General features: G+C 47.0%; 1 protein-coding gene across 1 annotated transcript in view; it reads right to left on the bottom strand.

The window, feature by feature from the left end:
• The window catches only part of ABCA13 (ATP binding cassette subfamily A member 13), a 368,906-nt gene that overhangs the window by 128,322 nt on the left and 218,005 nt on the right, over nt 1-22,579 (bottom strand). Inside the window, exons 44-46 of the mRNA XM_087861234.1 lie at nt 10,198-10,293; nt 5,023-5,092; nt 1,476-1,594 (exon numbers count right to left, since the gene is read on the bottom strand). Coding sequence (XP_087717360.1) covers nt 1,476-1,594; nt 5,023-5,092; nt 10,198-10,293 — 285 coding nt within the window. The remainder of the gene's footprint in view (nt 1-1,475; nt 1,595-5,022; nt 5,093-10,197; nt 10,294-22,579) is intronic.

The following is a 22,579-nucleotide window of genomic DNA, read 5'->3' as shown; positions in this document are numbered from 1 at the left end:
CATGCAGCTCTGTGAGTTTCCCCGGGTGGGGACAACACCTTTTACCTCTGTATCCCATGAACTGTGTAGTATTCTAGAAGCTACGAAGCTTCCAAAACTATCAGGCATATTTAACTTTGGTTCCCACTCTCTGGATAGAAAAAGACTGAAGAACAGCCTTCCATCGACAGTGCCGCTACGCTGACCAGAAACTGACCCAAAGGAATGAGGATACATTCCCACAGGGCTCAAAGCATTCATTCGTTCATTCAGGGATGAATTCATTTGAGAGACACTGAACGAGCACCTTTTATGCGCCAGATATTATTCTAAGCCCCAGGCATACAAGCCCCCGCCTTTGAAAAACAGAGATTCTAAGACATGTGTAAAAATTTAAAAGGTGATCTTGGGGGCGCGTGGGTGGCTTAGTCAGTTGAGTGTCTGACTCTTGATTTTGTCCCTGGTCGTGATCTCAGGGTCGTGGGATCGAGCCCTGCGTCGGGCTCTGCATTCAGCGGGGAGTCTGCTTGGGATTCTCTCTCTCTCTCAAATAAATAAATAAATCTTAAAAAAAATAAAGATATAAGAGGTGGACAACAGGAGTGGCAGGTGAAACACAGTGGGGGCAGAATGCGTCCAGGGAGGAGACAGCTGTTGGGACATCAAAGGTAAAGAGGGGGTGGTCGAGGCAGAGGGTGTCCCAGGCACTGAGGACAGAACCAGGGATGGCTTTGTATGAAAGCAACAGGATGTGTTTGAGGTCTCAGATAATCTGACGGAGTGGCAAACGCGGTCTCAATCTAAAGCGATAAGCACCACTCACTCCCATACTCCTCGTCCAGATTCGCCCCCTTAGGCTCAAGGTAATTCAGCACCAAACAAAAGCCTTCCCAGAACTTGCCTGGGATAGCAGGTGCACCCATGTTCGTGTATCGGATTCTACATGGTAGAGGGAATTCTCAAGGGAGGTCATTATTTCATTATGCTGGGAAGTTAGCTGCAGTTATTCTCCAAAGGGGTAAAACCACCTGTGGCTCCCCTGAGTGAATCTCCACTGATACGATTCCGCCACCCACCAACCCCCCACCCCCACCCCCACGTGGAAGAGCGAAAGCCAGCAGTCAGGAATCTTATTAAGGTCGGCAGCATTTCTTTGGAATTTTTAAGAGCATCGAAGTTAAGCATTCGACTTTTGAGTTTTTAAGAACTTGGCATTTGAGGGGGCGCCTGGGTGGCTCAGTCTTTTAAGCATCTGCTTTCGGCTCAGGACATGATCTCAGGGTCCTGGGATCGAGTCCCACATCGGGCTCCCTGCTCACTGGGGAGCCTGCTTCTCCCTCTCCCTCTGCTGTTCTCCCCACTTGTGCTCACTCTCTCTCCCTCAAATAAATAAAATCTTAAAAAAAAAGAAAAAAAAAGAATGTCGGCACTTGAAACAATAGGATTTCCACAGGAACTTGAAGAACAGAAAAGACCCAGGGACGGTCTGGACCCACCTCGGTCTCTCCGACGGCAACAGCAAATACTCCTCCAGGTGGAAGGCTGACAGGTTCAGCAGCATGTGGCCCAGGCGGTTGGTCAGGTAGGGAGCCCCATCACTCGCGTTTGGACACCTCTGTAATTGTTTCCAAAGAGGTAAAATAGAAACTTCGTTATAACCCGCACACAGCCTTACTGACATCACTTTAAACGTGACTTTCCCCAGCTTCCTTTTCTCATAGCTTCTCTGTGGCCTTTTGCGCGTTCTGGTTCGTCAGTCGCCTTGACAGTCACCTCCGTTTGAGAATTATACCAGAATCCCACCGTGACCTTCACCCGTGGTTACATTCGGGAACTTCACTTCCTTCTCCATTTGCAAGTCTGGGTGGATTTTTAAGAACTCAAAAAGGAAAAATACTCTCACGGGGGTGATCTGGCATCTGACGAACTTGAAAGAGAGTCAGAGGCATGGCGTTGAGGGATGGTACGCGGGAGAATTCAAAGGCACGTGTGTCTCTCGAACAAGAACCGTAAGTAGAAGTCAGACCGCTCCTGTCCAGCATTCACTGGGAGGGCTGACACCTGCCCAGAATCAGGGGCTAATCGCTGCACAGAGAGGCCCGCCCTGCCATCATTGGGATCCAGACTCTGTTTCCCAGGACGGTTCAGGAAAGATAATCTGCTAAGACAGCTACGCCCCCAGGAGCTCACTTTAGCTTCTAAAGCCTGCTTTCCCACCTGCACACTGGAAATGAAACTGGCCTCACCCAGTTCGTGGGTTTTCGTGGATTCGGACAGCCAGAAAAAAAGGACAGCAAAGAAGGGTCGTAGATAAATTCAAGATAAGGCTTCCAGGTTCGTGATCGAAGGGACGGGGGAAAGACAGGGAAATGAATGAGAGCTGTTATCAGGTAGAGCCCTGCCAACATCAGTGATCTCAGTCACGGGTTAACACAACACCCTGTGTGGTTTCCCCGCCTCCGGCCTCCTTTCTGATCCACCCACTGCACCTGGACACATCTCTCTAGAGCGACAGTGTCCATTCAGATGACCGCCTTGCAGAAAAATTCAAATTCCAATCAAGAAGCCAGTTGCGCTATTAAATGCCCTCGGTTTCTCTTTCTAACCCTGTCTGTTTGGTTCTGTCCCAGCATGCCCTCTGTAGTAAGCTGAATACTGGCCCGAGAAGTGTCAGGTCCGAATCTCGGGCTGTAAGGGCTACCTTCGGTGGCAGGGACTTTGCAGACATTATTAAAGGAAGCATCTTGGAAAGGGGAGACTGCCCTGGATTGTCAGGGTGAGCCCTAAAGCAGGCACATGCACGCTCAGAAGAGGGAGAAGCAGAGAGGGAGGAGGAGGCCAAGGAAGGAGGCAGCCAGCAGAAGCTGGCAGGGACAGGAACAGACTCTGCCACCGCCTCCAGGTGGAGCGCCCTGATTTCATCCCCTTATACGGGTTTCAGACTTCTGACTCAAGTCAGAAGCAAGCGCCCCCTCCACTCAGTCTGTGGGAAGCCACGCTCATTCCTAATGCCAGGTTTTGGGTCGTATCATGCTATTCTCCAGGGACAGTGAAGCCTGGAACAGCCCCTTGTCCTTCAGAGCCAGCTTGATTCCAGTCCCCTCGGAGCGCTCTCTAATGGCATGTCTGCAAAGTAACGCGTCCCCCTCAGAAGCAGAGCTGACCCTGGAACGTTGTTGTAGGTTCAGAGAGACTCATGTGTTCAATGACAATCCAAGGGAATGGACATATCCGTGCACACCAGGGCCTCTGGATAACACGTGCGAATTTAAGGGGAGAGAAATATTTTGTCCTCTGACAAAACGCAGGTAACCGTGCTCAGCACGATCTCCAGAGAGCAGAGACCCGGCTTTGGGTGCCGGCCGTCCCCCTGCGCCCCGGGTGCAGCTCCTCTGAGCTGGCCTGCAGGGCGGCACCCATTCAGTGGGGTGGGTCTGAATTCCACCTAGATGTCCTGTCTCTCAGACTGGAGCCCTCTGCCTCCCAGCGTGTGGACCAGCATTTCTCAAAGTGCGTCCTGAAGAACGCAGGTGCCATAGACAAGAAGGAATCATTGGTCAGGTAACCTGCAGAAAATGCTGCGTCTGTGCTAACCCACCATCAGCGTCTGCGAGAGCACATGTCCCCAGGAAGAGCATCAGGACGGGCTGAGGCAAGGACACCCATTGGATTCCGCTTTATCCGTAGGTCCGAGGCCTGTCTGGCCACAGAGCTGTTTCAGGCGAACCTTTCTTCCCCACATGCAAGTTACTGAAATCCTACAGTTCACATAAGTCGGCGTGAACATAGGAACATCTCCATCATTCATTCCTTTGCCACTGAGACCCAGGCTAGTGACCTAAGGTAGCTTGCAGGAAAAGGTGCTGATCTAACATAATGATTAAATCAAGGCCACAGAATAAGAGCACAGAATGAAAAATTAGTGGTTTCATAAGGGAAGGGAAGAAACAAGAGAGGCAAGAATCCATCTTGACGTCCAAAAAACTGGGAGCCAAAGACAGCTGGGTTGTCCCTGCAAAGGAGCACGCAACACGGCTGAGCCTCGGGACAGCCTGGGCCCCAGGGACACGGGCGGAGTCCCCCCAAATGCTCAGCCCAGCTGCCACCTGCGCCTCTGCCACAGGCTGTGCCACTGCTCTCATGCACCCACCCCCACTCCGTGTCAGAGAAGAACACAGGCCAGGTCCATCCAGGACAAAACCTCCTCGAGTCACGACACCAGTAAAGGAATTTCTCCCGTGTGCCACTAAACAGAAAGCCCCTGGAAACATGGTCTTCGTGAGGCCACGTTTTCCTAACAGACCCTCAATTCATTTACATTGAGATTTTTGCTTTTCCTTTCTTTCTGGAAATTAGGATTGCACATTAGCTTGGTGACTGTGGCTAAAAGACCGATGCTTTTTTTATTAATTACATTTTGAGATTTCCTTTGAGGTGAGTTCCGATCAGCTTTCCAAATAAATTCCAATTCCCTCTCTGGTGCAGAGCGGATAGCTGAGGCCCCCGTTTCAAGAGCAGAATGCCTACCTCCGTACGTTTCTGTAGGACTCGGCTGTAATCCGAAGAGCCAGGTGGTATCTTAGCTTCTAATATGTAGCTCTCCATACTCAAGCGAGCGTAAGACAAGACGCTGGAGGTCAGCCTGCCTTAAAATTGGGGGAAGTTTCTCCCCAAAAGGCAATTCTAGCTTCCTTCTCATGAACTGAAGAAGATTAATTTGCTTAATAATTGCCATCGGGGATGTTAATGGTCATGAACAGCAGGAAATGAATAGCAGGGCCACTTTAGAGCCCACAGAATATCTGTGGCCACTTTAGAGCCCACAGAACATTCGTGGCCACTGCGGAGCCCACACAACATCCATATCATGTAAACGTCCACTCTGGGTACTGAAACTTTTCCAAACACCGGCTAATCAGGTCAACCAGAGAGTTGCAGAGGCGCCCTGAATGAACAATGAAGACGTCACAGACGGAGTGAGCTCATTTTTGTTACTTGAGGTTTTAAACTTACAAAAAGATCAAACACACTGTAGAGACCTACCAGGCAGCTGCAGGAATCCCGCGCTCGCGGCTGAGACAGGGGATCCACGCGCCAGCATGAAGAATTCTTCCTAATAAACAAAGGAGAGACTCAGGATGATCTTTCACATTACAGAGCTCGTTTATTTCCATAAAAGAGAGTTGCATCAGCCCAGAGCCGCTCATGAGATAATCATCTCCTGCTGCGGACACGGCAGAGCTCTTCCATTTGTTTTCACAGCTTGAGCTGCTAATCTGATGACAATGTTTTATTACAATGACAATATTTCCATTCCATTAAATGAGGCTCACTTGGTTGGCTGTACGGAGTGTGCTGCCAAGGCTCCCCGGGACGGGCGCGGGGGCCCGGGGGCTGTCTGCCTCCGACGCGCCTGCACTCAGAACCAGGTACTCTGAGCACCACGCCAGCAATCCACAAGCACAAGGAGCCGCTAATTCCGCTCCGTGGCCTGACATGGCGATTTCATCAGCATTTACAGAGAAACAATGATCATGTTTCCAGTATGAAGAAAGGCTGCCGGACAGAAACGGTTAGGAAAGGAATTTGTATAGCGGCTCGAAAACCTTGCTTCCCGAAGTTCCCCGGTAGCTCCCACCCTTGGAATCTCTGTGCTCTTTCTTACTAATGTTCATAAATCAAAAGTTGCTTTAGAAATACTTATTCTTATCTCCTCAAAACTTGGTCAAGAAGGGAGGAAACGAACATTTCCAGAACAACAGACCCCCTGCTGGGTATTTTTGCCAAAATGTCCTGCTGGCCCCACTTTTCAGAAGAGTAAGTGGAGGCTCTGAGAGATCAGGCAGCTTGTCCGAGATCACACTGAGTAGGACAGGTCTTTGGCGCCCTGAGCCCACGCTCATGGCTCCAGGCTGTGCTGGTCCCACGTGAGAACACCAAGGTGCAAAGCGTCGGGTCCGAAGACAAGAAACTTGCTGTGTCTATTTAAGCAGGTCAGCAAGAACCTGGCTTCTTCAGGCTCACTCACTTGCCTTGAGATCTGCAAACCACTGGCCTTGAAACTGAAGGACCAGACTTTCCCAGAAATCAAGTCCTGACTGCATTCGAGAACATATGTCGGATGCCAGCAAGTCTGTTCAGGGTCCTGTCGACAAATGACTGACCGCCTGGGCACCTGCTTCTCTGGCACGGAGCCCCCTCCCTTTTCCAGCGTCCTCCCCTCTAAAACCCTTCCACTTCTTCTGGAAGACGGCCTTTGGGACAATAGCCTACCATAGCTGGTGGCCGGCTTCCTGAATAAAGCAAACCTTCCTTTCCCACCATCACTTGTCCCTCAAGTATCAGTTTTCCAGGGGCAAGCCATCGAACCTGAGTTTAGAACCGGTACTCGGGCCAGTAACAGGGCCACCCCGTCACCTGAGCTGAGCGCTGCTCTTCTAGAGAACCGGGAACCACTGATGCAGAAAGGAGAGCCGGGTTTAGTAACTTGCCCACGACACACAGCAAAGACACCAAAGACACCGTAGAGCTGAGATGCGGGCTCGGGCAGCCGGGCACTGAATCCGCGTTCTCTGTCCCTTCACCACTATGGCTGATCTGCATACTCTCTATGCTTTCGATGCTTGACCTCAGCATCTCTCTTGACAGTCCCCTCTGAGGGAATGCGTCACCAGCCGTTCCTAGCTGCGAGGACCTAACCTCAGGAGCACTGGGAGTCGAAGACCACCAAGATGATTCCTCATACTGCCACAGATTGTTGAATCATGGAGCCGACCTTATACTTCTCCCTACCTGGGTTTCACAGTTCAGTGGAAATATAAGATCTGCTTCCCTCCACTCTTGTTCTCTGTAAAGCATTAACAAGAATGGGTGGGGAAAGGGACCATTTTATCTCAGGGTTGGAGGGGAAAGTGTCACCAGATCACCAACCTTGTAAAATGAAACTAAATATTTAAAGCTACCAGTCAGCTTCCAGAAATTGGCAACTTTAAGCACATTTTAAAATTTAAATTACACACCATGTATTATTATGAGAAAACTTACATTTTAGGTCAGGCTTATACCACAATGGATTTTTTGGATACAAAAAGAGGTCAAAGTCAAGACTTCGTCATCATACCCTCACATATGAAGCTCGTGGGATCTCGATGGAAAAATAACCCATAAGCAGAATCCCACTTATTATTTTAAAATGTTTCCTCTAATTTAACAGTCAAGTGATTGGTCAAGCCTGCCAGTAAAGGTAAATGTAGATATCCCTGAATTCAAAACTAGTTTTCACTTACAGAAGGAAGCTTACTTGTCCTAAGGAAAACCTTTTGCTTCCATCTGAGACCTTAGCAAGTCAAACCTTATTTTTGTCACATAGGCAGAAATTATTAATATTCGTAGTGATGGGTCCAGGGCAGTCTGCCCCAAAATATGCCAACGTGGGATATTGATTATTTTGAATTAAATTTACAGAGGAAAGAACTGGTAGAGGGCAGGCACTCTGACGCTTTGTCCTGAAAGTAGGAGAAAAGTCTCCCTCCGGAAGGTACCTTCTCTTCTTATCTGGAGACTTCTGTATAAACAAACCTTGTTACTTCTTTACTAAATGCCTACCCTAAGCCCAAACGTCTTTGTTTTGTAGAGTCTTTAGAAATATATCGTTTCTTTGTCTAAAGGGTGTCAGAGCTGTGACTTTGGTCACTTCTTTGAGCTCCTGTGCATACTAATTAAATTTGTTTTTCTCCTGCTCATCTGTTTAATGTCCATTTAATTATTAGACCAGCCAAAGAACCTAGAAGGGAAGAAAGGAAAAGCCTTCAGCCCCTAAAACAGCATTCTTGTGTGAGGCAGCCCCCTACTCTGGCCTTTTGTCATGGTGACAGGGAAAAGGGGGCAGGAAAGGTTACAAAACAGGAATGGTTAAGAATAGACTCGGTGGATTTCCCAAAGAGAAAGGAGAAAACCAAAACAACAGATTGGGGAAGGAAAAGAAAGGCTGAAGAGAAAACCCATGAGGGTGGGCTGCAGGCTGGGCTGAGGGAAGGGACTCACCCTGGGGAGGGGTGGGGGTGGGGAGCCATCCCGAGGGCCTGGAAAGGAACTGTATTAAAACGTGTTCTGCTGTCCTTAGCACTGAATCTACTTTTTTCCCTCTGGAAAGATTTGGTAAAGAAATGTCCTTTTGGGGTACCTGGGTGGCTCAGTTGGTTAAGCGTCTGCCTTCGGTTCAGGTCATGATCTCAGGGTCCTGGATCGAGCCCCACATAAGGCTCCCTGCTTCTCCCTCTCCCTCTGCAGCTCCCCCTGCTTCTGTGCCCTCTCTCTCTCTCAAATAAATAAATAAAGTCTTAAAAAAAAAAGTCCTTTTATCTGTGCCAGCCACACTCCAACTGATGGGGCCAGCACTGCTCCCCACGGGCCCTGGGCTACATGTCATCTTCTCCAAGCCCATTTTATATCCTGCCCAGTTCAGTAGAGGGGTGGGAAACAAAGGTATCACCACAGAAGCTCCCGCTTAGTAAATGAAATTACTTTGTTTTCCAACACAAGACTACAGTGAGGCAACATAATTAATTTCCTATTAATTCTTCCTTACTGAGCCCCCTAATAGTTATTCACTGCCGAGCTAATTGCGACATGACTAATACACACCATGCACCCTTGAAAATTAGAAAAACCCTGCTGCCAATATTGTGTGATTGTCTGGATTTTTATATTTATGACTCCAAAACGTACACTTCGGTACTTAACACATCATTGTGGTTTTATCACTTTCCCACGTGCTCTTCCCAGAACTATAAATTCCTGAAGCAGGGCCAGATCGGGCATCAATCCCGGTTTCTAGCACAGCACTGTGTTTATAGTAGGTCTTCAGTAAATAACAGTCAAGCAAACTTAGAGAGAAAATTGTTTATGAAGAAAGGCAGGCTTTTACAAGCGTCATTAAAAAGTCGTCTCATTGTTATCATTTTCAAAACCTAAGAAGAAAAAAAATCTTCAGTCACCTCCAAACAGACGAAACATTCTAAGTTTCTTTAGTTAAAAAAAATAGTCTTTTCATACATACAAGTTTTCCCTGAAAGTAAGTTAAGATACATTTCATATGTATTTGCTACTTTATGCTTTTTACCTTTGGGTTTTATTAAACAAGTTGAATGCTATTATTTATTTATTTATTTGCTAGAATATAAAGCCTGTGTTTGTGTTTACCAAGGAAGGGAAGGGGCAGCTATGTAGCTTAACCTGCTCCTATGTAACTAACCTACTCCTTAGGCTAACGTTCATACCATGTCATTTAAACTTGCGGGGGGAGGGGTGGAGCGGGGGACGCCTGGATGGCTCAGTGGGTTGATCTATCCACTCTTGATTTCAGCTCAGGTTATGATCTCAGCGTCATGGGATGGAGCCCCGTGCTGGGCTCTGTGCTCACTGATGAGGACATGGAATACACGTGGGGTTCAGTGGGGTGGAGTCTGGAGCCGACGACCAAGGAAGAATTCTTGAGGCGTCTTTGGTGCAAATTGGTGGTTTATGAAAGCACGGGGACCCGTAGGCAGAAAGAGCTGCTGCACCAGGGTTGTGAGGGGTGGCTGATTATATACCATGGGGTTGGGGGAGGTAAGGAAAAAGGGAGGTTGAGAAAGTACTTTCATATGTTAAAGAAGACTCACAAGATACCAGAGGCCTTGCCATTGTCAAGTTAAGGTTGTTGACCCCTCTAGTAAGGCATTAACATGAAGATAGTTGGGAACTTCCTGGAGGCTGCAGATTATAAGGGCATTTAATTATATCTACATTCCCTTCCAGAAGCTAGGTTATTGATAGAAATGCTTCGTTCTTGTAAACTGCTAAGACATTTGTAAACCGAGGGAGACAAGTCTTGCAGGATTGTGGTATCTATAGGTTAACTATTTCTTTGTCCTTTGGGGCAACCAGGAGTGCCTGAGGGATGTCGGGTACATCCCAAGGTGGTGGGGGGGAGGGGTTGCGGGGTGTTTCTGCTTTGTCTTCAGCTTGCCTTCTGTTCCCTCATCATCACCACAGCGTCTACTTGTCCCTCTTCCTCTGCTCCTCCTCCCTCATCTCTAAAATAAATAATTAAAATCTTTAAAAAATAAAATAAAATAAACTTGCAACGGGAAAGACCAGTCAGGCAGGGAGACGGCTCTCGGGGTCTGCGGGGCTGTGGTTGGAGTGCGCACTCTCACAAAAGCAACGGATACTTACAGGTCTGGGTTTAAATCAGCACAGAGCGGATCTTGATCTCCAAACTTCCGCAAAAGCACGTGGGCGAGCTCCTGGCCCTCGCTCCCACTCCCGCTGCTGCTCATTGGAAGACAAAAGAAATAAGGCGGCCCTGTTAGTACTCGCTGGCAGAGATCACAGGACAGCACACCTTAGCTGAGCTGATCCAGCCAAATGATTCTTAGATGCATGATCACAGATAAAGCTAAGTGTTGAGTTTGTATAGTAAAGCCAAACCAGCAGTAAGATTAAGGATTTTCTCAAAAGCACAGAATCGTCCTCACAGACATGCATTGTTATATACTGATGTTCACAGTGCCTTATTGTTCCCATCTTTTCATTTCTTCTTATTATAATATTGCCATCTTTGGCATTTTTGCATGGTTTTTTAAAATGAATTTTACAGGCTACATAATAATTCATCACATTAAAATCTATTTTAAAAATTCTCTTAATGTTGGAACTCTGGTTTGGCTCAAATATTCTATTAGCTAACGCTGCAAAAGAACTTTGTATTTTTATGCTTTTTTTGTTTCTAAATGTGAGCTATATGGAACAGCCACTCTCTTGATAAATCCCGTGTGTGCTTTACGTATACATTGAATTATAGTATTTATTTCACTGGCACAAGCATCAGAAGTCAGGTAATAGGATAGGCAGTGTTGCTGAGAAACAACCAAGGTCACCAACACTTAATTTCCTTACTGAAGAAATCACCAGCGATAAGACACACTATTCCTCTAACGTAGGGGAGGTGTGGGAACAAACGATATTACATTTCATACATGGATTGTAAGAGACACCTTGACTTGAGAAAATGGAGAGGAAGAGATCCTTTAAATCTGTCTAAATTGGACGGATTGGGAGTGGCCTCATTTGAAGTAATTAAAACTCTGAATTACTTTATTTCTGAAAGAAAATAGGTTTATTACTTTCTAGAACTTACACCGTGTCATTTACAAAATGCTTTTGAACAGACATGGTTGGGAACACTTATCCCCAAGATAAAGAAAAAGGATGTATTATTAGCATGATAGATTACTTATGTGTAAATGGCGGCCTCAAATCTCTTTGGAAAGAAGCAGCGCGGACATTAGCAAATGCACACAAAGGTTTATTGTAAAGAACTTAGAGCAGTAGCGTCCCTTAAGCAATGTAAGACCCTCAATGTCATGTTCAACCACGGCTTCTTCTGATTTGTTTATGGACAGTGAGATGCTGATTCCCAAATACTGCTCTGAATTGCTACTGGCAATCAAATACAGGGGTGGAGGTGGTCAGGCTTACCGCGCGCGCGCGCACACACACACACACACACACACACACACACACACCCGTCCAGGAAGCACCAATAAAAGCCCAAAATGAGAAGGAACTTCAGTAATTCCCACAGTGCAGCCCTCTACCCAGATGAGATCTGACAAAGATCTCACATTTTCCTAATACCCTCACTGAGCCTCTAACTACCAATCTGATGTTTTCTCAGCTCCACATTTATCAGCGGCTCCTCCTTACCTTCCTCGTTACCTATGCACCTTGCAATGGGAGCTAAGACCCCCTTCTTTCCTCAGGCCTTGCCATCTTTGGACAAATACTCCCAGAAGGCCGCACCCCGCCGCCGCCCCGCCCATCCGACCTGGCCCCGCCCAGCCAAACTCAACCCCCACCTGGCCCCACCTTGCCCCTCCCAGCCCCGCCCAACCCGCCCAGGACCAGACCAGACCAGCCCCTCCCCGCCCCATCTGCCCCACCCCTTCTGGCCCCGCCCAGTCCGACTAAACCGCCTTCTGATTGGGCAGCTCCTCCTTGGCCCAGCAGCTTCCCCACAAGTGCCTCCCCTTTCCCTGTACTTGGTTGTAAATCCTCTGCACCATTTGAGCTCTGCCTGCCTTCTCCTGTGAGCCCTCCTCCGCCTCCTCTCTCTTCTGTTGTTTCTGCCCAGCGGCCCCCAGGACGTCGCCACTGGCTTTTAACTGTGCGCCTCTCATCAAGGAAGAAAACCACCCAGGAGAGAAAGGACACCAAGCTTAGGTCCGCAGTTGGAACACAGTAGACTCGCAGAAATAATTCGTGGAACAAACTGAGATCTTACGATTGTGCTGAAATCACAGACCTAATCTTGCATCACTATCCAGATATTTTTACCTCCTTAAATGTGGTCTTCCTTGACCTCTTAACTTTCAGAGAGGAGCAATTTTAACGGAAAAGAAAGACCGACTCATTACACCAAATTAGTTTTGTATTTCTGCTGAGCACGACTCTTTTCAGCCCCGTAACCTCGCGTAAGCTCAGGATACAAACACTGCTGTAGCGTCCAACACGGAGTAATTACTGCTAGGAAAATGCCATCTTCCCCACTGCATAAAATACAACAAAGGTTTTAAAGTGTTCAGGTGGTTTACAACTGGCCTAATAGGATTCCCCGCAGCTATGGACAGAAAGGCACAGTGATGAAGCGCGCTGGAATTTACGCCGAAGTCATGTCTCCTAACTAGGCGGTGTGACCTCGGCAGCAACAGCCTCCCAGTCTCCGACAAATGAGAAAACACTTTTACAAGGAAAGGGACATATTTTCCACTGAAATGTTGCCCATAAAAAAGAAAACATTATTTGTGGCATCTGTAGAAACACTCTGGATTGCTCTCTTTTGACCCATTCATCCAAGAACAAATATGAAAGTTTAAAATACTTTTTTCTGAAAAACATATATTGATCTATAAAGTGGTTTCCTTGGAATGATTACTAAGTGCAAGTTTAAAAGTTACGGTTTCCTTTCTACTAGATTTTTGCTTAGGTCTAGAGGTCACTGTTAAAAAAAAAAAAAAAAAAGGACTGGCTTTATATTGTTGCTGTTGTCTGAAGATTTAAATGCTTGTTCCTAAAACTATTGCTTTGTGTTTGTCTTCAAATTCTCGGCTATATTTTAAAGTGCTGTTAGAACCACGTGAAATCTGACCTTACAAAGACTCTAGGAAGTGAAAAGTAGTGTTTAATCCTGATTCCAGAGGCAGTTCCTAAACAGGATACTGTTTCTCTCTCCATGTTACTCACAAAATTTACTGTGCATCCCAGTGACCCAGGGGGCTTGTTGGAACAGATGTGTATGCCTAAACAGCACCCCAAAGGGGTTTCCTCTTGTTAATGAGAGCCCCCTGGACTGAAATCCACTGATCTGCTGAGAAAAAGATTAAAAAACAAAAACAAACAAAAAAAGATCCAACACTTTAAAAACAAAGAAGAAATCTTACAAGATTACAGACAGAAAACCTTATCTATGAAGGAAAGAGAACCAGGCAAACCAGACTCCGTGCCTGGAAGCTGCAAGGGGGGGCATTACCTACCATCTCCTGACAACTCTGAAAAGGACAGCATCCAGAAACACTGATAGCAAACCAAGGTATCATTCATAGAGACGGGCAGAAAGAATGATATTTGCAGATCTGCAGGACTCCCAAGTGAACCAGAATGGAACACTTGAAAGAGATTGGGGTCACTGAGGAGGAGAGGGAACGTGTGTCAGGCAAAAACCTTGCACCTGCCAGCACACCTGTGAAAGCATTTATTATACTCCCCCAGTTTAGCTGATGTGCATTGTTAAGATCCTATGCAGCATAAGGATTCTTAGACTAGTGGGAATATGCATGTGAACGGGAGCAGAATATGGCACCCCCAAATATGCCTTTTTGGCATAAATATTTTCTTGAGACTGGCTATTTTTAAGAAGTACATAAAAGCACTGAAGAGGATACGTATGTGCAAGATTGTAAACACTTTGAAAACATTTGGCATTATCTCCTAAAGTAGAATATTCACATACTTGTGCAACTGATCAGCAATTACATTTCTCAAACTACCCATGAGAAGCTCTTATATATGCATAACTGGAGTCATGTCTTAGAATATTCTAGAACGTTCATGAAGCACTGTTCACAATCGCAAAAAAAAAAAAAAAAAAAAAAAACCCTGGAAGGAGCTCCTAATTAACAGTCCATTATTAAGAAAGAAGATTAATAAACTGTGGTATGTCCATACAGTGGAACAGTGTCCAATATTCACAACAAGCGATATGCAGAAACATGCAACAACATAGAAGAGTCTTAGTGATGCACTGTGAAGTGAAAAAGGTCATTCTCAGATGCAGGAGAGTCTTTTGTAAGCTTCACAACAGATAAAGAATTGGAATGTGTTTAGACCAGAGGCAGAGGGATGGGCTAATGGGGTACAGAATATACGTTCAGTCCTAGACTCTACGGGCTTCAGAGAGATGTTCATTACATAATTGAATCCAAGGAAGCAAACAGAGGAAAGCAGGCTCCGTGTGGCCAGTTCAACATATTAAATCTCGGAGAAGTTTACAGAAAAGGAACCTATTTAACTTTGTTTTGCAAGCTCAATCAATCCCAACAGGAAGATGGAATCTCTTTAGCAACAGAATGGATATCCAAAGGAACAGCCCTGGCCCCATGAAACAACCATTTAAGGAATGCCATTGTAAACTAAACCCATTAGATCACTGCCCACATTTTACAACCTCTTAACACCCCTCTTCATTGTGCTTGCAGGATAAAGACTTCTATGTGAAAGCTTGGAATGCCTTCCAACACCTGCCAGAAAACAAAGACTTTGGCTGGACCTCGTTACTCTTCATATCGACTCATACTTCTTCCTCTATCTGGGGAAATATTTTCTCCTACCTGCCGGGGGAGCACCTAGTTATCACTGAGGAGACCCAGTTCAGGTGTGAAAGCCTTTAGAAGGCTTTCCTGGACACCCCAGATGGAGCACCCCACCCCGTCCACTTTGGCACAACCCCACACTGTATATCTATGCCTGTCATAGCGTATATAAGACTTCCTTGGCCATCTGTTTGTAGGATTATCTCTCAGCTCGACTGTGAGCTTTCTGAGGGTCAGACTTGTGTCTTTCTGTATGTTCGTGGGATGAGAATTAGATCCAGAAAGGCTTTCCATCTTGCTCCCACGAGCTGGTGTCAGCTGAGGAATTAATTCACCTAGCACGCATGAGCGCCGTGTCTTCAGGATGAGGACCTGGTCAGCAATGACTCTTTTTTGTTTATTTCCATCTCATCGCACTAAGAGGACAAATTCCCTAACTACCAGTGACTCATGAAGCACTGAAGCCAGTTGGGTCGGGCTGAGAGACCGTTCACCTGCAGGCTGTGGGAGGAGTAAAATGCCTCTTAAGTTCAAGGTTGGGGATAGAATAAAGGAAAGGAAATCATCTGTGCGCAAATATTTTAGCGACACCTGGTCCGTGCAGGGCACTATCCAGGGACAGTGTATAGACTGTCAACTCCATCTGAGCGATTTTGTTTGCCATCTGTTTTCTCCCACTGGACTGTGAGCTCTGAGGAAGCCAAAGCTGGGTATGGAACAGGTGCGGTGAAGAACACGGATGCTGGGTAAGAACACTGAGGTCCCCACTTGGACGAGATTTCATAATGCAATCATGTGTACGTTGAACTGGGAAAGAAACAGCCATACAAAAGAGTGGGCCAAAGAATGCTCCTGGGCTCGCAGGTTGGGGGGGCAAGGTCAGGACTGAGTTTGGATGTCCATAGGCTAGACAAAGCCGAGTGCAGGGGAATGGACCGAGTGGATAAGAAAAAGGCAGCCAGAACATGAGGGGTGAAGGGCAGTGAGCACCTCAAACGTTATTCTGCTAGCAGCACATTTTTCAGAGTCCGTGGGGGACTGCCACGTGCCTTCCCCAGGCCATCCAGAAGCACAGATGATGGATTAGGTCCACTCCAGGGTATAATGACAGCTGTCACTGAGTACTTAATTTCTGCCAGGACATAGGCCCATTGCTTTCCATTCACCATCTCTTTGAATTGTCCAAACAAAATAACGTGCTCCCATGCTCTCATAGGATAAAGATAGGCGGTACGTGGGAGGAGTCGCACAGGCGTACAGACAAGAACATCTCTGAGGAAATGTTCAAGGTGAATGTCGAGACATCACTAGCTACCATTGCTCACATGGGAACAGTAGTTTGCATATACCACATTCCAGTTACCACCTTGCAAATCATGGCGGGTGTTTTCCAGATGTCAGACAGCTGATGCATGTAGACCAACAATCTCTGTTAGTCTTCAACTCGTTTTCATTTCTGATTATCCTTCTGTACGTGGGGCCTGTTTTCTATAGAAAGCCAAGTTACTCTTTTTTCAAAAAGCAACTAAAAATTTGGCCCAGTTCAATGGCATTGGCTAAGGAAGGTGCTATGAAAAAGTGGAGGGGGATGAACAGCAGTCCCCCCAAATTTCATGCCCTTCCAGAAGACCATACATAATGTGATCTTATGTGGAAATAGGGTCTTTGGAGATGTAGTCAGTTAAGATGAGATCATACAGGATTGGGGTGGGCTTACTCCAATATGGCGGAGGCCCTTACAGGAATTGGAAAATTTGGCCACAGAGATGTGAAGAGAGAAGACAGTGTGAAGACAGACGCAGAGTGGAGGGATGCCCCTCAAGTCCCAGGTCTTCTTCTGCCTGGGACCAGGTGGAGAAAGCAGATGACTGCTTGGTGGTGGGAACAAAGCAGTGGACTATGGGCCGGAGTGAGGTCCATGTTCATGTGGGATCCCGTGGGTTTTCCCTATGGGGTGAACTTCAGAGTGCATCAGGAATACTCCTTCCTATAAGGACCAAGGACCCAGCCCAGAAGCTGGGACCATGGAATCTCCTCTAGACATTTTCAACCACATGTAGACAGCCATCTTTCCACAGTCCACGTTTTGTTTGCACCTCCAAGAAGAGACCTGTCCGAGATAATTCCTGAAAGACTTTTCCTGCTACATTTTATTTTGATGGTTGAATTCAACGTCACAAGTACTTAATGAAAGTGACCTTTTCTAGACACTGTGGCAAGAGCTACCCTTACAGGGATGAGTGGGCCTTGATCCTGACCCTCAAGGAAGGCACGGATCTATAGCCACAGGTTAAACCACAGCGAGAGCCACGTGGCGTGATGGACACACAGAGGAGAGAGCAGAGGCTGAGGGTCCCTGCAGGAGGGACTTCGGAGCCAGATTTTAAAGTGTTCTTATTTCCAGGGTACCTGGGTGGCTAAGTCGGTTAAGTGTCTGCCTTCGGCTCAGGTCATGATCCTGGAGTCCTAGGATTGAGTCCCACATCGGGCTCCTTGCTCAGCAGGGAATCTGCTTCTCCCTCTTCCTCTGCCACTCCCCCTGCTCATGCTCTCTCTCTCTCTAATAAAATTTTTTTAAAAAGTGCAGAGCCCCAGGTACCTGGAGCAGCAGACACTGCACAGAAACCTGAAGGACTGGAAGGCCAGGCTCAGTTGAACAGTCATCATCCCACGGGCCACGGGGAGCGACTCTCGGACCTCCAGCTGGGTCTTCGGGTTTACCCCCTGCTTGGGGTACAGAGCAGACAAAGTGTGCTAAGTGTGGCGAGGCTGCTTTGCTCATGACTGGATTGCCATCTTCCTGCCTCCCTGGGGCCTGTCTGTGCCAGCCCCCAACAAGCCCAGAGCCCCCACCTCCTCTCTGTTTCACAGTTCGCAGTGGGGATGGGGAGTTTCTGAAGCCCTCTGAAAACAGCAGTCAGATAGCAAGTTGATTGAGGATAAAACGGAGCCAGAAGCATGGGTCATGAAATGACTGGTTAGAACTCAAGCCAGCCCAGACACACTCCCCCATTTGGCTCTTGCCCTCGCAGGTGTACAAAACACAGCGTTGAGAATGGCCGTCTTCCTCAGCCTCTCAGCCTTGCATGAGGCAGGCCCGGCCCCCCACCCGGCCGCCAAGGCATTTGAGTCAGAGGCCTCCAGGCTACAGACTGAGCCACCAAAGCCCTGGGTTCTCTGGGCTCACAGAGCACAAAATCCTCTGTGAGCGGCACGGACGCTGCCTGCTCATATCGCTTATAGAAGAGAGGTTCCCCAGTGCACTTCTTTTGGCTTGTGTTTTCATGAAAATTGGTATTCCTCAAGAAATCTTAGGTAGATTTAATGTAGGCATATAATTGCATTTTCTCAACTCTTAAGATTTTAGGGATGTGAGGCTGTATCGAGAATGTGCAATCGAAGTCAGTGCAGAGACAACGTACCCAACGGATTTTGAAACTGCATGCAGGCCTGCACGAAACACCTGTTAACCAGGAGTTATGCTAAAGAGAAAGTAAGGAGCCGTAATGCCTGGCGGTTGGGGGGGGGGGTTGCTCAATTCGGTGAAGCATCTGCCTTCCACTCAGGACATGATCCCCAGGTCCTGGGATCGAGTCCCTCGTCTGGCTCCCTGCTCAGCGGGAAGTCTGCTTCTCCCTCTTCTGCTCCCTTTGCTTGTGCTCTCTGTCAAATAAATAAAATCTTTACCAAAAAAAAAGACACGAGGGGCGCCTGGGTGGCACAGCGGTTAAGCGCCTGCCTTCGGCTCAGGGCGTGATCCCGGCGTTACGGGATCGAGCCCCACATCAGGCTCCTCTGCTATGAGCCTGCTTCTTCCTCTCCCACTCCCCCTGCTTGTGTTCCCTCTCTCGCTGGCTGACTCTATCTCTGTCAAATAATAAATAAAATCTTTAAAAAAAAAAAAAAAAAAGACACGAAACCATAGGTACCTACTCGCAAAGCTCCCAAGAGCTGTTCCTTTAAGAAGCCCAACTCCTCAGTGGAAAAAAAAAAAATATGATGTATCACCCCATGGAGATTGTTCACAAATGTTACAAAATGGGGATATGCCCACATCTGAAGCAACAAGCATGAGAGCAGGGTGAACCGGGGCCAGCAAGCGTGTGTGCACGCACACGTGCGCAGGAAATCGGGAGGAATATAGCAGTGAAAAGCCGTTCCACACTGAGAATCATTCTTGTGCTAAGAGTCAGACCATGATGCTCAAATCCAATACAGACGGAATTGTCAGATAATTTATCAGCCGCTGGAGGAGGCATTTAAGAGGGAGGCGGACATGGATGGTACGTGGGCCAAGATAATAGTCTGCTTTCCTGGGGCGCCTGGGTGGCACAGCGGTTAAGCGTCTGCCTTCGGTTCAGGGCGTGATCCTGGCGTTATGGGATTGAGTCCCACATCGGGCTCCTCCACTGGGAGCCTGCTTCTTCCTCTCCCACTCCCCCTGCTTGTGTTCCCTCTCTCGCTGGCTGTCTATCTCTGTCAAATAAATAAATAAAATCTTTAAAAAAAATTATAAAAAAAAATAGTCTGCTTTCCCCAGCAGACCAGGGCACCCAGCACATGGGAGAAAAGCAGTGATTTCGGGGGTGGGTACTGACCAAGAGCAGTTGTAACTTCCGAGAAGGGGCTACTCACCCTCCTCCCTCTGATTTCGGGCAGCCACAGGATAACCAGCAGAAGCAGGAGAAGTTTCCATCCTTACGGATGATTTCTGGCAGCCTCTCACCTTCTGCCTCGGAACTAACGAAGCTACTAGTCTACCAAACGACAGTGTAAAATTGTCCTTTCGTTTGAGGATGGAACGCAAGAACAGAAGAGGGGCATAGTGATCTCGGACGATGCACACACCTGTGACAGGTGGGAGTCCACCTGTGAGGATAAGAAGATAAAGGACCAGAGACAAAGGCTCCTCGGCCTCATAGTTCATGTTAACATTCTGAAAAATGAAAATAAACACACATTCTCATTGAAAAGACTTACTCTAGGAAATGGAAGGAATTCGGGGTGCTGGGGGTATATCAGTCAGTTAGGCATCCAACTCTTGATTTCAGTGCAGGTCATGATCTCAGGGTCATGAGATCGAGCCCAGAGTCCAGCTCCCTGCTGGGCGTGGAGCCTGCTTAAGATTCTTTCTTTCCGGGGCACCTGTGTGGCTCAGTCAGTGAAGTGTCTACCTTGGCTCAGGTCATGATCTCAGGGTCTGGGATTGAGTCCTCATTGGGCTCCCTGCTCAAAGGGGAGCCTCTTGTCCCTCTCCCTCTGCCTGCCCCTCCCCCTGCTTGTACGCTCTCTCTCAAATAAATAAAATCTTAAAAAAAGAGAGAGAGAGAGAAAAGAAAGCTCTCTGCCTTCTCCCTTATTTGCCTGAAAGCAGGACATAACTCTGTAAGTGCCCTTCTCTCCTCTGCACCAGGACAGACAGAAGTCAATCCCCGGCGACAGTTCTCGGCCCCTATCAGCCGAGATACACAGCCAGTGGGTGTGTATGACAAGCATCACTAACTAGCTCTGTGGGACACGTTCTTTTATGTCCGCCCGCCCACAACTGGCTGCTCCTAAGCTCAAAGCCCTTTCCCTTTGGCCTGTCCTGTCGCTAAAAAATTACGAATCCTTTGCTATGATGCAGGATTAGCCCAAGTTCTCAGCACCATCTTGCGCCATTCATCGCCGGGTACTGCCCTGCGTACGTACTCTGCACATGGTAATAAACATGTTTGCTTGCCTCTTGGGGAAAAAAAAACAATAAAATAAAATATCTCTAACTCTCAGGCTCCAAATGCTTTTGGAGTTGTATGACTTCTCTGCAAAACGCATGCTGGGAGAGCAGGGAAGATGCTTTCAGATGAAAAAAACACACAGTTGCCAAATTAATTATGCAGTGGAGAAGGCGAATGGCTGTTTCAATGAAGTGGAAGGGGAGCCCGTGGAATACGCACCGTGCAGAGGTTCTCCCTCCACTCAGGAGGAAGGGACGGGGAGATGACGACGGGAGGAAGAGAGGATGAAGGGGCAGTCGGTCAGGAGCCGTGATGTGGCAACGTGGGACACACTTGTATGATGTATGTGGCATTTGATATATTCAATATAGAGAGTGAAATTTCAAGTAACGAGAAATAACTGAGAACATGAAACCTCAATATAGCCATCAAAGAGCTGCCTAACGAAGCAATGAGAGCCCAGATGTGGAAATAACAGGACAGTGAGAATGTGGAGAAATGCATTCCCTCCTCTCCACTCCCACCCCCCCCCACAGGAATGTAGGGATTTGGGCCTGTTCTGTTGGTTCAGGTGTAGCTGCCACCAAAAACAGCATGTGACAGGGCCCCATGGATGGCTCAGCTCATGGGGCACCCAACTCCTGATTTCAGCTCAGTCTGATCTCAGAGTGGTGGGATCGAGCCGGGTATCGGCCTCCACACTCAGTGCAGAGTCTGCTGGAGATTCTCTCTCCCTCTGTCCCTCCCCCTGCTCTCTCCCTCTCTCTCTTTCTCTCTCTTAAATAAATGAAAGCTTCAAAAAAAATTAAAAAGCATGTGGCATACAGTAGGTGCATAATAAATACTTGTGAGTAAAAGAATCGATGATTTTCTGGGATTATAAACTGATGCACATTGATAGGAATAATTTGGCAATATCTACCTTAAAAATGCTAATGCTTGTTGCCCCCAAAACGTGTGAAGGGAATGTATGATAATGGAAACAATTAGACAGGGGCACGAATCCAAATGAAGGTTCCTACAGAATTGCCTTTATAGGAAAATTGCTTAAGTAAATAAATAAAACTATATGCATCCTCAAAAGAGATCTTTTAAATAAATTATGACACCTCCATGCATCATACTGTTGCACACCCTGAAAATGGGTGATGTTGGGGCTCCTGGGTGGCTCAGTCCACTGAGCAGCTGACTCTTGATTTTGGCTCAGCTCGTGATCTCAGGATTGCGGGATCGAGCCCCACATCAGGCTCTGTGCTCAGCAGGGAGTCTGCTTGAGATCCTCTTTCTCTCTCTCTCTCCCTGTGTCCCAACCCCCTACACTCTTTCCCTCTCTCTCTAAAACAAATAAATAAATCTTAAAAAAAAAAAAAAAGAAAAGAAAAGAAAAAAGAAAAAGAAAATGTGCAACATGGTAGCTAGTGCTGGTAGGATTACCCGTGAAGTTTTTTTTATTATTTTGGCTAGCCTGCATTTTCTATTACATTTGTCAAGAAACACATTTTATAATTAAACAACTCAGGACAGTTACTGCTCCTTCCCACTTGAGGAGTGTGGCAGAGATGGGAACATTGGGCCAGAATGCAGTAGTGGACACTCTGTCCTTTTGGTCTGTTCCTTTAAAACACTTCGGAGAAGAAGATGAGGGCAGGAAAATACAATATCTAGCCAGAAGGAAAAGGAGCCGACTTGCAGAGGGAATACTTGGGGCCTGCACACATTTCTCCAAACAGAGCTATTGCAGGGTTCTCTTTGAGTTAAACCCAGACTCTACGGAGCATAAGGACACACAGAGGAAAAATACAATTAACCAAAGGACCCAGAAACAAACTGGACAGTTGACCATCAATTTTGCCTTCTCTGCTTGTATTTGTTTAAACCTAAGTGCAAATTATACATCGTTGTAAAAGTAACAAATATTAGCAAGCACGAAGAATCCAGCTAATGAAGCTCGTTATTTTAGTAAAGACAAGT

This window comes from Ursus americanus, chromosome 3 (assembly GCF_024610735.1).
Source record: "Ursus americanus isolate L20-20 chromosome 3, mUrsAme1.1.p, whole genome shotgun sequence".
NCBI lineage: Eukaryota > Metazoa > Chordata > Mammalia > Carnivora > Ursidae > Ursus > Ursus americanus.
The sequence above is the reverse complement of the archived record's forward strand: the minus strand, read 5'-3'. Positions and strand labels throughout refer to the sequence as shown.